Raw genomic sequence first — 16,399 nt, forward strand, 5'->3', positions numbered from 1 at the left:
AGGAAGAATTTGAACTTCTAGACGGCCATATAAAATAGGTGTCGGAGAAAAATATTTAGGTACTTAGAAATTTACAAGAAACGGGTAGGTGGACTTTTATGCTGGCGCTTTCTATAAAAACCTTTAACAATTGCAAAACTCGGAATGGGAAAGTATCCGAGAAAGCAAAAAAGCAGAATTCCACTTGTCCAATGTGTATTTTGTCTCACAATTTGCTTAGTGAGGTGAGATGCGATTACATTGGATCATCAAGATATTTGGACGGATGGAATGCCACCCTTAGGTAAAGTAGGTCAATAGCAAAACAGATGACGATTGCCGCAGCCATCGGTTACGTAAGGCGCCCCGCCGACTGGGGCTGAAAACAGCAAACCTGTGGGCTTACCGCGAGCCACGTTCGATGACTTCGAAGTGTTGCCTTCCCTGTCACACTTACGTACTAATTTACTAGTGCTACAGAGAGGCAACTCGTCGAACGTGGTTCGCGGTAGGCCCTCTGCCTTCATTCGGGCAGATTTTTAATAACCCCCGATGCTTAAAGAGGGATGCTATATGTTTGTACGCCATTCAAAAATGTACTGAACCTCTAGCCGCCCAGAGACCTAAAAAAAAGGTCTCCCGTTCCATTCTAATTTGAACTTTGTGTTGACTAAATAAAATTTAATTTTGCTTGACAAGGTTTGACGTATGGGCGCCATGGGCGGCTAAAGGTTAACCATTTCTACTCGAGAGTCGAGAGTAGACACCGCCATAGCCAGACACAAAACGAATGAATATTGTAGCATTATAAAAAAAGTCTGTTTGACTACGGAACCCGAAAAAGGGGTCAAGGTGATCCAGAGGATAGCGGTGTCATGCTCCTTGGGGCCGGGCCGAGGCCCAGGGACTAAGTACTAGGTGTTGCACCGTGTGGAATGTATGAAACTCATAGCTGTCGAACCCATTCAGCTCAGCTGGATTGCCACTGACTACCCATGAGATGACTGACCCCCCATTTGACCAAAATTTTATGTTACATATGAGATACAATTTAAAAAACTTCAATAGCGCGATGCAGAACCGCAAAATTAGTTTCGTAAGTGGTAAAATTTGGAACTAGAATGCGACTTAGTGATGTGCGTAGACGGTGGCGCCACATTTTTATTTTAATAATTGTTAGGGCTTGGCAGATTACGAATTTTGAGTCTACCTTCTTTTGTGTAATAAAATTTACAGCAACCTACCTACAAACGCTGCAGCTAAAATTAATTAGTTTATCTCGAGAATGCTGCGCTTTCTTTATCAAAAAACAATATCAATTTGCCCTCTACTCTACCACATTAACAACAATTGATAGCAGATAGATAGTTCGAAATTATGAGGATGCGTGTAGGAAGTAGGTATCCTACACACGTCAAGTGCCTATGGCGCAAGGCCGCAGCAATCATATTTTTCTTATCTATTCAATAGGAAGTGCTAGATTACTGGCTAAAATATATGTGACATTCCCAAAAAGGTACCTTATGGCGGCCGGTGCTTACGTCGCATGGCGCCGCAATATTGCAGTGGCGTTAATAATAGCGTAAGTGCCAACCGCCATAAGGTACCTTTACCCGTGAGCCGTCATATATTTCATTTCCTAAAATCCTGAATAATCCTGATACAAAGTCACCTTATCCTTACCAATTCCATATGCTAACTCCGAACATAATTCATTTTCATTACATTAAAGTCTCGCTAAACCCAGTTCGGGGCAGTTCACTGCAGTTGTATGTATCAGCAAAGTACGTTACCCAAGTATTGTGACGTCACTCGGCGGCCATTCACTCAGCGTGACGTCGCGATGACGTCATCACTCAATGACCAGTTGCATAAGTGATCTATGAAACTTATGTAATTAGCTAGAAAAGAGTTTTGGCTAGACCTAATAAGTAGCTGAAATTTTAGTCACTTTTTGTAGCATGGTAGTTTCTTTTAAAAATAAGCACCTTATAACGTGACAGGCAAAAGGCACAGCAAATATTCATATAAATACAAGAAAAGTAGGAAATTTTAGCTACTTGCTAGGTTTTGACAGAGCAATTGAATTAATTCTTTTAGGTTTCTGTCCTTAGCTTTAATAGTTATTTTTCAAAGTTCGATTCAATGATTTTATTGTAAGAATATTATTTTTTAGGTTAATCCTTTTTGTACATAAGGGCACTTTAATTTATTTACTATACTCTTTGGGGCACTGGCAGTTGCAGTTCTTTTTACTTCATGTCAATATGTCAGATATGACAGAATGGACAAGTAATTAATTGAAATCTAATATAGATGATAAATTAATTGATTTAATAATTAATTATGATGTGGTTAAGCAAGAGGAACTGCTATGGAGCTGCCTGGAGTACCTGAATGTAAGAAATCACAGGAATAAAAGAAAATCAAAGTTATTTTTAACATTATCTATATTATAATCACTCGTAATTTCGCATGAATTTTTCTTACAAAAAACTCACACCGAGGAAACAAGATTGTTCTTAAAATCGAGATGTTTTCGACAATTCGACCTACAGCTTCGACTGAATGTTACCTACAGATACAGAGTGCTGTCTCGAGCGTTCAGAACGCGACAAGAATAGTTCCTCCCTAGCCATTCACACTGCAGACACTACCGTTACATAACAGCTTGAGAATCACATGATTTAAAACAAATCACAGAAGTATGTTAGCATTACATAACACAGTTAAAATACACTTCCAAAGTACAAGGACACACTCACTCAGTGTTCATGCGGAGATACAATAATATATTGCTAGCACTTCTTTAACTCACAACACAACACTGGAAATAGATCTCCGGCCTTGCCCTCAATGAGTGGAATGAAATGAGGCCGTTACATAATGTCACTGGCTCTGAAAGTGATCGCTCTGAACCAAATTATAGTACAAATTATGTGATTCCAAAGTCTACGACTTGCCTTGTAAGCGCAAATATAACTGAGCGAGGTGGAGCAAGCTTATGTAACACTCGACATTTACATAATTTAATAAAACAATACATATTGGAATCAATGTATAACACTTTATTTAACTAAAAATAAGTCACTAGGTTCGTTTTTCGCTTCTAATAATACATGATTTTCAGGGAGCGGTTTGCGGTGATCGGAATCACAATAGAGATGGTAACAATTCTTAGAGTAGATTTACAGGACCTTCTTGATCTCTTCGTATAGGACGAGCACGAAGGCGCCGCCGGTGCCTCGGAGCACGTTGGAGAAGGCGCCCTTGAAGAAGGCGGAGGGACCCTCGGACTTGGCGATGGTGGCCCAGCAGTGCAGCGTGTTCTTGTACAGGATGTCGCCCTTGGCGCGGCCCGACTGCATCATCATGCGCCTGCGGACCGTGTCGAAGGGATACGACATGATGCCGGCCACGGTGGTGACGACCTGGGCGATGGCCCAGCTGATGACGATGGGGGTGTTCTTGGGGTCGGGCAACATGCCGCGCGCCGTGTCGTAGAAGCCGAAGTAGGAGGCGCGGTAGATGATGATACCCTGCACCGACACGCCGAAGCCTCTGTACAGGCCGACGAGGCCGTCGGACTTGAAGATCTTGGTGAGGCAGTTGCCGAGGCCGCTGAACTCGCGCTGGCCGGCGCCCTTGCCGACGTCGGCGGCGAGGCGGGTACGCGCGAAGTCGAGCGGGTACACGAAGCACAGCGAGGTGGCTCCGGCGGCGCCGCCGGACGCCAGGTTACCGGCGAACCAGCGCCAGAACTGGGTCTTCTTGTCTACGCCGCCGAGGAACACCTGCTTGTACTTGTCCTTGAAGGCGAAGTTGAGCGCCTGCGTGGGGAAGTACCTGATGACGTTGGCGAGGTTACCGCGCCAGAAGGAGGAGAAGCCCTGCTCCTTGGGGATGCGCACGAAGGCATCGACGATACCCTTGTAGCGCTGGTCCTCGGTGATCTGCTTGCTCACGTGCTGCACCTGCAGGAGCAGCTTGACGCGCTCGATGGGCGCTACGGCGGTCTTGGAGACTGCGGCGGACACGCCTCCGGCGATAAAGTCCTTCGCGAACGCGACCGGATCGGCGAGGTTCGACATTTTGAATAGGTAGGGTTCTACACTGGTTGAATGCCTCGCAGGCGTAGAGGTGTAATCTACTTAGGTCACACACGGGATGGTGGAGTCACGAAACACTAACTCCCGATATATGTTATCAGGAGATTTTGAGTAATTTCGTGATCGCGGGAGCACAGGGGTAGGTGTGTGCCTTTTTTGAAATTCGATCGATCACGTTCTCTCGCTGTTCTGCCCGTGGAGCGGCGCAAAAGAAGGAGGAAGGGGGCCGATGTTACCAACCTAGCGACGAAGTACCACGAGGCCGGTGTGGCCATTACAAAAAGTATCAATCTCCCTGCAACTAAATTTGCATTTAATTATTTTTTAAGAAGTTTTATCCATAAATATTTTAAGGATAAATAATATTCAAATATTTGCATGCATCTCTATTTTTTTCTTATTAGTAAGCACAGAAATCAGTAACACTAGCTATGATTTATTTTTTATTTTCGTAGCTTTCATAATTTTTCTTTGAATTATATTTTTAGTGGTACGTATATAATAAATCATAAAAAACATAAATCTTGAAATTATAAAGTTTAAAATATTTTTTCCTTTAAGTCCGGGTAAACATGATTATAATGGAAACACTTCCGTGACGAGCACAAAATGCGTTTTGTTATTGCTTGAAAAATAAGATCAATAAGATCGTTATGCAATCATTTCATCGATGCGTTGGCTGTAAAGTTGCGTTCCAAATTATTTAAAAACAAATAAGTTGGCTCCGTTCTAATTTTTAAATAAATTTAGTTTCTACATGGCCTATAATAAAAATATAGCGTGCAGTGTTGTAGTTGGTATTTCCCATATTAAAATCAAAATTTCAACTGTAACTTGTACACTGCATTTTGCTTCCTCGTTTGATTTGAATCCATCGCTGCGCTCAGGATTCAATATTTTGGCAACCATTCCAGTCCAGTAGTGTATTAATATTACTACTTTTCCGTAAATCTAATCGGATGTTCGCTGTAGCTGGCTATAGGTATATATTGATTGATTCATATTCATATCCTTTACAATTCCTTGACATTGTCATTTCCCAATTTAATGTATTTTAGAATTATTAATGGACTACTTTATTTTATTTTATTTTAACAGAATAATATTTGATTGTGGCGCCATCTCTTGTGGAGTAGCGAACAACGCTTAGCCAATGACAATGACGTCAGTTTGACACTGTCAAATTGCGTTATTTACAAAGAGCATATAATCACTACGTTTTAAGAGTCGGCACTCTCGAACAATCCTCGAACCGAATTATGAACGTACATATCCCAACACACCAAATACAGGCTTAAAGATCTCGCATCCAGGCCATAATTGTAAAAAAAAAACACACACACAATACTACCAACACAAAAAAAACAACGCTAGGGCTCGACACTTCCAGTACCTACTGTTTATCGATATCGATAAATGTGCGATACGTGCTGCTGTACTATTTACCTACAGTACTACTGTAACAGTACATTTTGAGAATCACGTGGATTAATAAAATAATAGTACATTACTACAGAGGCCGGGACAAAAGGGGTTGCCGGCCGAAGACATATAGACGGCCGAGCGAAGCGAGGCCGGATAGGTCTGAGCGCGGGCAACCCCATTTCCCGCCGAGGTATGTATAGTGCTTTTCTCAAACATGCAATGAAATAAATAAAATAAAAAATCCACGAAACCCAAGTTTTATTTATAGAAAAAACTAAAAGTAAACTACACCCAAAATATAACTAAACACGTACCTATATCTTTATCACGCGTATGTTTTACACGAGTCGTGAATTTTTACTACCCGTATATTTTCATGTATCTTTGATTTTTTTGCCTTGTATCCGTCTGACTGTCGTTTTCGTCACATAAGTTTACATAGTCTTTCATGTTGATATCATGTTTCACATACATCGTTGCTTTATGCATGGAGAAAATAAGTATAATTTCCACAGTGTTCACGATTTTGTAGTTACTTTCATTTCTTTAAAATATGCCACAAAACTGTTTCTAATAAACTGTAAGCCATTTTTCTTAGATTCTAAAATAATAAAATTGCCATAAGCAACCATATAGATACTTCGTCTTTGACTTGGCGGCAGAGGCAGCAAGTTATTTAAAATCAATTCTGGTTACGCTGCCAATTCCAACTCCTACGATTACAATTAAAATTAATTTCATTATTTTCTCGGGACCCATATTAAAGTAAAAAAATCAACAACGCACCATAAATCCAATAAAACAGAAATACAGAATGAAAATTTTTCAACTTTGCCTCCATAACAATTAAAAAAAATAACTACGCGTGTTTGAGTAGACCTTTTTACCGCTAGCGTTTAGATGAAATATTTTAAATGTATTTATTTGTGTAGTTAAATTTATAATTTAAAATTACAGAATTTGGTTAATAATGTATTATTTATTAAGTTCATGTTGATTTTATACAAATAAAACTGCAAATTGTAGCAAACATTGTTTTTGTTTTTTTTTTTATAGGCGTAGTGGCAGAGTGTCATTACGAACCATAAAGCAAATACTGCCTCTAGTTTTTTTTAATGGCTGAATGTCACGATGCTGTGTCACAAATATCTGTGAAATGGAAATTAAAAAAGAGGACTTTGCCGGCCTAGGCCTGCAAGATTTGTATGAAATTCCATTAAATACCTCTTGTCCTAGCCGAACCTGAAACATCATACTTCGCAGCCTATTATAAGGAACATAACATCAATATTTCATTGCATGTTTGAGAAAAAGAACATTATATGTATAAACAATTTTATTTTACATGATAAAAATAACATAGTTTATTATTCAAGTAGGCATATTACACTATGCTGAATTCGCGCGCATTCTTTTTTAATCTGGTCCCTTTTTATTGACGGCACTGGATGGAGAATGATTTCCACAAATGAACTTGTTTCCATTCAGCTTTTGAATAGGTAAATAAATACGCCAAATCCTCATTTCCTTTTCCTCAGCTTTGCCCATAATCGACATCTGAAATAAAGAGATTATCGATAAATTGGTCGTACACTATTCGTGTCATGGGTTACTTAGTTTTTTACTTTAAAATACTTTATTCACTAAATATTTTCGTTTTAATCATGGATTGTACACGACTAAAACTAATTAAATTAGTAACTATTAACGATTCAAAGTAAAAAATGAAAATATTGCATACAAACATCAGTTTACCGACCTGTTCGGATCAAGAGGAAATTTGGCCAAAAATGCGTCAGTATAGTTAGTCTTCTTACACACCCACTACAAACTTCACATTTCCTTAAACATTTGGCCCCCATTTAAATAACATCTAAAGTTATTTTACCAATTACAATAAAAAATAACCACGTATTTCCACGTTCACGACAATTCAAATGACGTTTGACGTTTTACTACCAATCATACCAACCTAAAGAAAAGTAAGTATAATACGTCTATGTTAAAATCAAGTATGGTATGTGCCACCAAAATGCAACAGCAGTCATTTTAATTCGATAAGATTATTTCTATGCCTCAATGTTGGTAACAAGTACGTTCTTAATTTATCAAAGTATGGGCACAGAATAAATAATAGTACTACCGTACAGAAAGGAAGCTTCCTACAAAACCGAAGTTTGACAGCGGTTCAGGGTCGAATCATGCTATCCCTTTCTAATACATGGCACTATCCCTTTCGGCCAATTAGGGTTGTCAAAATTCAAGTGATTATCTTATCTGTGGTCGTGCACGCAAAAGGAAGTCAAGTGGTGCCAACCCTAATAATTGCTCGGAGCAATGCTGAGCCGAGCGGAGCCGAGTTTGGCCGAAGTCAGGAGCTTCGCACCCCGGTATGGGGTGTCGATGGGCTGGTTATTTATTTATCTGTGGTTATGATCATTTGCTTGCTTCACTGATTCTAGCGATTTCAATTTCTGAAAACGAGTGTTAGTTTCCAATTTTCACGAGTATCTTCTCGTAGTTGGAATCTATTGGATGGAATTTAAGTTTAATAATATGCAGATGGGTCGCATGGGTTCTCCGTCCGTCGGGATGGACGAGGACAGCGGCGCGGGACATGCCCTCAGCGATTTTCTTTTGCAGCTCGAGAATTACAATCCTTCTATTCCTGATTCAGTCGTTGCTCATTACCTGAATATGGCTGGTTTCGAGTCTCAAGACCCTAGGTGAGTACGTGACCCGACCAAGGCATGAATTAACCCAACTAAAATTATCTACCTAACATATTGACAAAACAAACTGCAAACAGGTAAAGGTCCCATGACTTTTCTGTTTCTATTTTTGGGTAATAATCTAATAATTTACAATATGGACCGTCGATTTTGGGGGGAGGGGGCTACCCTCCAGTTCAACCCCCATAGTTCAAATATACTTTCTTCATGTAGACCTAGCAACAAGCACTTATGAATAGTGAGTGTAATAAATATTTATCTTAAGCTAATTATCAGAGCAATTTATTGATGTTAATATTATTCCATAATATTGAATTATTATACAGATCAAATTAAATACTAAGCAATCTAAGCATTCCACAAAAATATTGTCAAACATAAAAAAAAAAATTGTGTATAAATATTAGTCAGTCTAGGCCATAGCCTCGCCATAGGGCGGCAGCAAAATTTTGAGATAAAATCCCTGGCAACCTCACCTCTGAAACCCTCTCATTTCAGAGGTGAGGTTGCCGGGGTTTTTCACTGAATAGTGGCATACTATAGGATGGCTGATGGCTTATTACAGGTTGGTTCGGCTGATAGCCCTGGCTTCCCAAAAGTTCCTGTCAGACGTGGCCAATGACGCACTACAACATAGCAAGATGCGCACCTCCAGTCAGGTAATATTTTTCTAAGCAATCTTTTGAATACCAAGAATAATCATTTTATATGATATCTTTGTTGTTTATATCTATAACAATTTTACTGTTGTATGTTTTTGATTCGTTTCTTTTATAATTTACTATCTACTTCCATAATGAAAACTATCGGCATTTACTCATCTCTACACCCCGTTATCTAATGCTCAGTTTGGGGGCAAATAGTGATGTTGCTTCACATTATTAGTCGATTCATTCATTTATCTATAAAGGGTTGTTTGTCAAAATAAAATTCTTATTTTGTGAACGCTCTAGACATTCATTCTAGATATTGATTATCGCAACTGCCCCATCACTTGTCCCCAAACTGAGCATTAGATAACGGGGTGTACTCAATACTCATCTCTAGAGAAAAGGAGTACATTGACATAATAAAAGAAAATCTAAATATGTCCCACTGCTGGGCACGGGCCTCCTCCCATGCGCTAGAGGGTTTGGGCTATAGTCCCCACGCTAGCCTGATGAATATTGGAGCGGCGTTAATAATAGCGTAAGCGCCAGCCGCCATAAGGTACCTTTTGCCGTAGAACGTCACATATCTTTACTATTTCATATCTGATTCATTCATATGAATCTAACGGCTAGCGCCGCGATACAGGAAATTAATTAGAGATTCACTAGATATGAAATAGTAAAGTTATGTGACTTTCCACGACAAAAGGTACCTTATGGCGGCTGGCGCTTACGTCGCATAGCGCCGCAATAGTATTGGAGCGACGTTAATAATCGTAAGCGTCTATCGCCATAAGGTACCTTTATCCGTGGGACCAGTGGCGGACTTGCCCTAAGGCCAAGTAGGCCCGGGCCTAGGGCGGCAAGATATTAGGGGCGGCAAATTGTGACAAAACATTCGCTGATGATAACAAGAAATAACTCAAAATGTAGTCAATATGATGGGTGCTGAGAAAGGGGCGGCTACATGGGCCTAGGGCGCCAAAGACTGCAAATCCGCCACTGCGTGGGACGTCACATATCTTTACTATATCGTATCTAATCGTCGTCTAATTCACTTTCCGAATCGCGCCGTAATTCATTTCCCGAATGGCACCGTTAGTTTGTTCTTGTTTGCAAATTGCATCGTTTACCTGTCTGTCCCAGGCCAGCTCGAGCTCCAAGAGCCAGAAGGGCCCGAAGGAGAAGAAGTACATCATGACGATGGAGGACCTGGTGCCAGCGCTCCAGGAGTACGGCATCGTGGCGCGCAAGCCGCACTACTACGTCTAGGGCTCCGTATTACCATAGAGAGATATAGTAAGACAAGAGTGCTCACTCCATACATAGAGAAATATAGCAAGACAAGGGTGCTCACTCCATACATAGAGAATAATTCCGCTACTCGATGCTAGATGTCGACTATGAAAATACTAATATTTTTGGTACCAAAACTGATGTATGGAGTGAGCACTCTTGTCTTACTATATTGCTCTATGGTATTATTGTATTGTACCATCGCTCACACTGTTTACTTTCCAGAGGTGAACCTTATTACAAAAGGCATAAGGTCCACTGATGGACAGATAAGAGTGTGGGCGATGGCAAGAGTCGGTCCAAGCTAACTCTGCATGGCATTTGCGATGACAATGTGTGGCTATGTCATCGTTAATGTCAAATTTCTATGAAAATATGACGTTTATAATGACGCTCAGTCGTTTTGTCCTGTTCAAGTCGGTGCAAACTTAGCTTAGACGGCCTCTGGTGATCAGGGGTCATCCATTAATGACGTCACACCAATTTCCAGGTTTTTTGACCCCTCCCCCCCCTTGTCACACTTGGTCACATTTAGCAAACCCCTCCCCCTCTAGTGTGACGTCACATTTTTTCTACGAAATCGCCAAATCGAATTAAGTAAGTACCTAAGTATTATTAATATTTTATCAAAATATTTTTGACGATATAAATATTAGTAATTTTATAACCCAAAACTCCTTAGGAAAGAAAATTAAACGATTAAAAACTATTTTCGTTTTAAAAACTTGTTATTTAAATGTACAGCGAACTAAATAATTTAAATAAATTTTCGGTTACTGATGAAGTTAAAGTGACGTCACAAAGTTTGTGTCTCCCCCCTCCCCCATGTCACGATATGTCACATTTTCTTGACCCCCTCCCCCATGTCACAATATGTCATATTTTCTTGACCCCCTCCCACCCCCTAAACGTGTGACGTAATAAATGGATGACCCCTCAGTTATCTCGTTTAATTTTCATGGCAGTTGAGTTCAATGAATCAGTAGAGCTAAATTCAACAAATTGGTACAGTAGAACTCAGAGTTAATTAAAATCTAAATAATAAAAGATAGAGTTTTGTTCGGAGTTCGTCAATTGCGGGAATTTTTCTGTCACTCTATTTTCGTCTTAATGAAAGTTAAAGAGAAAGATCCCCGCAATTCGCGAATTTCGGTTTTTGCGGTTGACTCTTAGGTTAATTTTTTTTCAACTGAGATGATTCAAAATAATAAATTTAACCCTTTATAAGGCAGAGGCGATATATCGACCACATACGCTCAATCAGAAATTCAACCATACTGTTTTAATAATAGGGCTCAAAATCGTTTGCATTAATTGAATATTCAACTTGCTTTTAAAATAGATTTTTGAAATGTAGGCTTCTGATAGCTGCAACAAATTCTGCGATAGCACGTCCCTGTCAACGGGCCTTATAAAGGGTTAATAATAAATAAATTTTATGGAAATTAATCGACAATCCCACTTAAAATTTTGTACCTTTTCCTTGAATACCAAGAAAATTAAACGAGATGTTATTATAGATAATATAGATCATTAATCACTAGATAATAATTATTGAAAATGGGGTAATAATTGTCAAAAACGTTAAACAGTTAAAGCTTAGTGCAGATGGCGCTCGAGTGCATTAGAGTCTAGTATCGTGACAATTATTGGGAAAAAAACCGGGCAAGTGCGAGTCGGACTCGCGCACGAAGGGTTCCGTACCATAATGCAAAAAAAAACAAAAAAAAAGCAAAAAAGAAAACGGTCACCCATCCAAGTACTGACCCCTCCCGACGTTGCTTAACTTTGGTCAAAAATCACGTTTGTTGTATGGGAGCCCCATTTAAATCTTTATTTTATTCTGTTTTTAGTATTTGTTGTTATAGCGGCAACAGAAATACATCATCTGTGAAAATTTCAACTGTCTAGCTATCACGTTTCGTGAGATACAGCCTGGTGACAGACGGACGGACGGACGGACGGACAGCGAAGTCTTAGTAATAGGGTCCCGTTTTACCCTTTGGGTACGGAACCCTAAAAAACAGCCTTGAATATTTAAATAAAACTACTTGGTTTTTGTTCTTTTAAGGTTCAGTATAGGGTTCAAATTCGCCAAAACAAATGATTATACTTATAAATGTAACATTTTATAAATATACAGTGTTATTATCGCCTGGCTTTAAGTGGAAAAAGTGTTAAAAGTTGAACACCGAAATTAATTTTGAAATATTGAAAAATTACTTAAATGATTATCAATTTATTACAAAAATGCCTTCAAGTAAATACTACTGCCACTAGAATAGATGATTACTTGCTGTAGTATTTCGATTTCGAATAGTATTTAATAAATATAGCAGTGGATAATGTTCGATTAAAAAAAATACGGTGTTTTCCGCTTTTAATCCGGTCGCCTAATCTAATAATCCATTGCGCGCGGCTGCCTCGCGAGCCAAATGTTCGATAGTTTGCCGCGCAATATGGAGACAGGCCTTAATATCCAACACTAAGAAAAACTAAAAAAAATAGTTATTTGTTTTACAAGGGGGCAAAGTTGTTGTTTAACCGCTCGTGCTAATATTGATACCCGAGCAAGCGAAAGATTCCAAAATTGAACCACGAGCGTAGCGAGTGGTTCGAAAAAATGGAATCTTGAGCGTTGTGAGGGTTTTAAAGCACGAGGGTTAAACAAAATTTGCCCCCGAGTGAAACACAAAATTTTTCACCACACCAACCCGAAGCAAATATCAAACAAAATCAAGCCAAATCAAATCCAAATGATTGTTATTAAATATTTATCATCGAAAATCATCATTTAAAAGTCATTTCTACCAGCAAACATAAGAAAACAACTCAAAATTTGCATTTGATTACTTTGCCTCACATGTGAATAAAATGCAACTTTGCTATCCGTTTTTGAAGTGCAAAGTAAGCCTTTCCGAGCTGGTGTGGTAAAAAAATATTTAAAGTTGTACACTACTTTTTATTTCAGGTTTTTTATGACATTTCTAGATAAAATGGCCCGTATTAGCAGTCATTGTATTTACCAAGGAGTGCAATAGGAAGCAATATTGTGTTGCCGTATTCAATGCTCAATATATACCCATGTTACATGACAATACATACATGTGACGTTCCACGAGTAAAGGTACCTTATGGCGGTTGGCGCTTACGCTATTATTAAAGCCGCTCAAATATTATTGCGGTGCTATGCGACGTAACCGCCAGCCGCCATAAGGTATCTTTTGCCGTGGAATGTCACGTATGTATGTTACTTGAGCAACTAATTAAAATACATAAGCTTAGCAGATAAGGAGAAAATTATTAATAAACTCAAAACTTCCTTTTCATTAAAAAATCTTCATTTCTTCACATTAATCTGCTATCATTTAAATAAATACCCTCGGCGAATCTTCACTTTTTTATAAATACCAGTCTTATTATTATAAGAACAGGGATCGATAGTTAATAGGTCTCAAATAGCAATAATATTGTAATATTTTAGTTATTATTTATGTGAATGTACTAACTTAACACCAATTAAGAAATAAAACAAGGGATAAACAGATACGTCTTTCATTTATTCAGAGGTCAAGTCCTTCCAGAATACGGTATCGTCTGGTCGTCCCATTCGGTTTTCTTCAAGTTCTTAAATTAGTTCTTTTCTGCTTTCGTCACGCATTCTACATTGAAAGCCACGATTGTGACGAATGTAGAATGAGTGAAGAAAGCAGAATAGGACTAATTTAAGAACTTGACGAAAAACGAATGGGATGACCCAAGACGATACCCAGAATACTGAGAGTGCTACAATAATTTGAAACCTAATATAGTGCAAGGAGTTTATGTTTTGATCAAAGGATCATCACTTCATCAGATCTAAAATCAGATTAGAGGGCAGGGATGTAGATGTAGATGTAGTGTAGGGACGCCCGGCCGGAAGCAGGCGGGCTGTCGATCGCTTGTCGCGTTCATTCAGCCCGGTTCCCTGGAGTTGGAGCTGCAGGTTACTGTCCCGGCGGCATTCCCACACTATTCTCCTCAAATCTTCTTGTTTTCCTGCAGAACAGAAGGACATCTTTGAGTTCGACGTCCTTTAGTTCGCTTTCTTCTAGTGTGTCTCTACCGAATGTGTTATATCGCGGTGCCGCGTACATAGCACATTCTGCTAGTAAGTGTAAGCTGGTCTCCTCCTTACCACAATGTGGACAGGAGGCGTCTCTACTAATTTCCATTATCTTAAGGTGTCTGTTGAGAGTATTGTGACCTGTAATGATACCTGTCAGTAGTCTCAGACTGCTCTTACCTAGTTTCAAAAGATACCTGGTTCTCCTGTGGTCTATACCTTTGATCATCATCTTCGACTGTCTGCATCCAGTCTCTTCTACCCATTACACTAGGCTCTAGTGACTAGGGGTAAAATGTCCCACGACACGTGTCATGTTCGGCGAAGTCGTACGAGAAACTTCGCCACAGTGACGCCACAGGTGCCAAACATGTTGAGTGAAGTTCGGTAATGTTGTGCCACTTCAGCCGTCGATGGCAACATGACAACATGTGTTGTGCAACATTTAGTCACCTAGTGTATCACTGGTACGCAAGTTTGTGCACAGACAAAACACCCTCCAGACTGAGCATATAGTCGCGCTGCCACGCATACGGTAATTTTACTCCATGTTCCGAGTCGATTGTGTCTTTGTGTGACGTCCGTGTCTTTGAACGGACCAATCACGTCACGGGACTTTGCTAACGTCGTCCCGCGCACCCCCGCATTTTTGGCATCATCCGTTGCATGAAATAATTGCTCTAACCCCTTACTGCATATAATAAAAAATATTTGTTGAAATTTGAACTTTAATAGCTGTCAATAGAGTTAAATATCATATCGGCCATATATAGCTTCATATGCGGTAAGGGGATAAACTCTAGGTCTAGAGGATTCCTAGGCTATGAGTTTGTGTGAATACATTGAGAGCTATTCATCTGCTTTTGTGAACTTACTTCCTAAACACTATTAAGATTCTTTGGTATAAACAGCCTTCAGATGCTCGGTAAGCGGCGTATCATCCGTCTCCATATAAACCGTCACTTCCAGAGTGCCAGCGTCCAGGAGCTTCCACACCCGCTTCAAGCTCTTAACAAACGGCTGCTTCGCGAACGACATCCGTGAGATACTAGTCGAAGTCAAAACAACTTGCTGAGTCTCTGGCTCGACTTGGCCTTCCTCGAGTGATGTTAGTCCGAAGTTGTGGCTGACGATGAAGGCGAGCTGGTGGGAGCCGGGCTTGATGCGGAGGAAGCCGCGCTCCTGGTGCATTGGGGTCTGCTTCTCTGGGTGCCGAGACGTGGACGTGAAGTTCAACATTGGTTGACCTGTAGGACATGTAATCAATACTATACTTTATTTTACTAGTGATTCCAATCAGCAGTTACGTTAAAACAAGTTAAATACTCTTGTTTAATTACACAATAAAATATCAAGTTACTTATGAAAATTACACCTAATTTTTAATACCCAACACAAGCAGTAGGTAGGAGCCGGCAAAGGAAGTTATTAATAACAATACCAATGCAGGTGAACTCCAAGACTTCGTGGTAATGAAACTCCGGGATGTTCGGGTACTTTCCGGAGCCGCTTTCCGTCTTCCAGCGGCCGGCGAGCCAGCTGATCGGCTTCAAGGCTTCAGGCATTTCTACAGATGCCATTATCACGTTCTCGCCTTTTAAAAGTAGGCTTTTTCTCGTAAAGGCAGTTGATTTATTTAAACACCGGCAGAATCGCAATTTTATTACGACTTTCGTAAACAACATCAAGATGTGTTGACAGTGACAGCTCACCTTAGAAGAGCGTTCGAATTCCTGTATTTATTTCAGAGTTTTTGTATTTTATTTAACAACGCATTATAACATTTAGAAAGATAACAATTAATTAAAAAACTAAAACAAAAGCTACAAATTATAGTTGGTCAAGCAAATTTCGTCAGTAGAAAAAGGCGTCAAATATAAAAAATATTAAGGCGCGAAGGGTTATCGTCCCATAGAAAATTTGAATTTCGCGCCTTTTTCTACTGACAAGATTTGCTTGATCAACTATAATTTAAGGGTTGCTGGTTGACCGCTGTTTTAGCCTAGGTAATAAAATTCAAATGTTCGCTTATTCATTTTCATTTAATCCTCTGCGAAATCTTTCTCATGAATACATTTACATTAATAATCACAAACTAGGTAG

At 39.6% G+C, this 16,399-nt stretch overlaps 3 protein-coding genes across 3 annotated transcripts; 1 reads left to right on the forward strand and 2 right to left on the reverse strand.

Moving 5' to 3' along the window:
* Nucleotides 1–3,026: 3,026 nt before the first annotated feature.
* LOC134676526 (ADP,ATP carrier protein) lies at nucleotides 3,027–4,312 on the reverse strand. Its single transcript, XM_063534912.1, has one exon. The coding sequence runs from the start codon at nucleotides 4,068–4,070 to the stop codon at nucleotides 3,168–3,170; it is 903 nt and encodes a 300-aa protein (XP_063390982.1). The 5' UTR covers nucleotides 4,071–4,312; the 3' UTR covers nucleotides 3,027–3,167.
* Nucleotides 4,313–7,931: 3,619 nt separating this feature from the next.
* Nucleotides 7,932–13,736, forward strand: LOC134676528 (transcription initiation factor TFIID subunit 10-like). The gene is made up of 3 exons (XM_063534915.1): nucleotides 7,932–8,239; nucleotides 8,811–8,904; nucleotides 10,042–13,736. The coding sequence occupies exons 1-3, from the start codon at nucleotides 8,049–8,051 to the stop codon at nucleotides 10,165–10,167; spliced, it is 411 nt and encodes a 136-aa protein (XP_063390985.1). The 5' UTR covers nucleotides 7,932–8,048; the 3' UTR covers nucleotides 10,168–13,736.
* On the reverse strand, nucleotides 13,731–15,936 carry LOC134676527 (peroxynitrite isomerase THAP4-like). Its single transcript, XM_063534913.1, has 2 exons — nucleotides 15,738–15,936; nucleotides 13,731–15,543 (listed from the first exon to the last, which is right to left on the reverse strand). The coding sequence occupies exons 1-2, from the start codon at nucleotides 15,874–15,876 to the stop codon at nucleotides 15,185–15,187; spliced, it is 498 nt and encodes a 165-aa protein (XP_063390983.1). The 5' UTR covers nucleotides 15,877–15,936; the 3' UTR covers nucleotides 13,731–15,184.
* Between the last annotated feature and the right edge of the window lie 463 nt (nucleotides 15,937–16,399).

This window comes from Cydia fagiglandana, chromosome 24 (assembly GCF_963556715.1).
Source record: "Cydia fagiglandana chromosome 24, ilCydFagi1.1, whole genome shotgun sequence".
Taxonomy (NCBI): Eukaryota; Metazoa; Arthropoda; class Insecta; order Lepidoptera; family Tortricidae; genus Cydia; species Cydia fagiglandana.

What these genes read in the sequence shown, in the direction of transcription:
- LOC134676528 (XM_063534915.1), top strand. Translation starts at nt 8,049, where the DNA reads ATGGAATTTAAGTTTAATAATATGCAGATGGGTCGCATGGGTTCTCCG. An exon ending in TTCGAGTCTCAAGACCCTAG is followed by an intron (nt 8,240 to 8,810) that starts GTGAGTACGTGA and finishes GGCTTATTACAG; the next exon opens with GTTGGTTCGGCTGATAGCCC. An exon ending in AGATGCGCACCTCCAGTCAG is followed by an intron (nt 8,905 to 10,041) that starts GTAATATTTTTC and finishes TGTCTGTCCCAG; the next exon opens with GCCAGCTCGAGCTCCAAGAG.
- LOC134676526 (XM_063534912.1), bottom strand. Translation starts at nt 4,070, where the DNA reads ATGTCGAACCTCGCCGATCCGGTCGCGTTCGCGAAGGACTTTATCGCC.
- LOC134676527 (XM_063534913.1), bottom strand. Translation starts at nt 15,876, where the DNA reads ATGGCATCTGTAGAAATGCCTGAAGCCTTGAAGCCGATCAGCTGGCTC. An exon ending in CTTGGAGTTCACCTGCATTG is followed by an intron (nt 15,544 to 15,737) that starts GTATTGTTATTA and finishes CATGTCCTACAG; the next exon opens with GTCAACCAATGTTGAACTTC.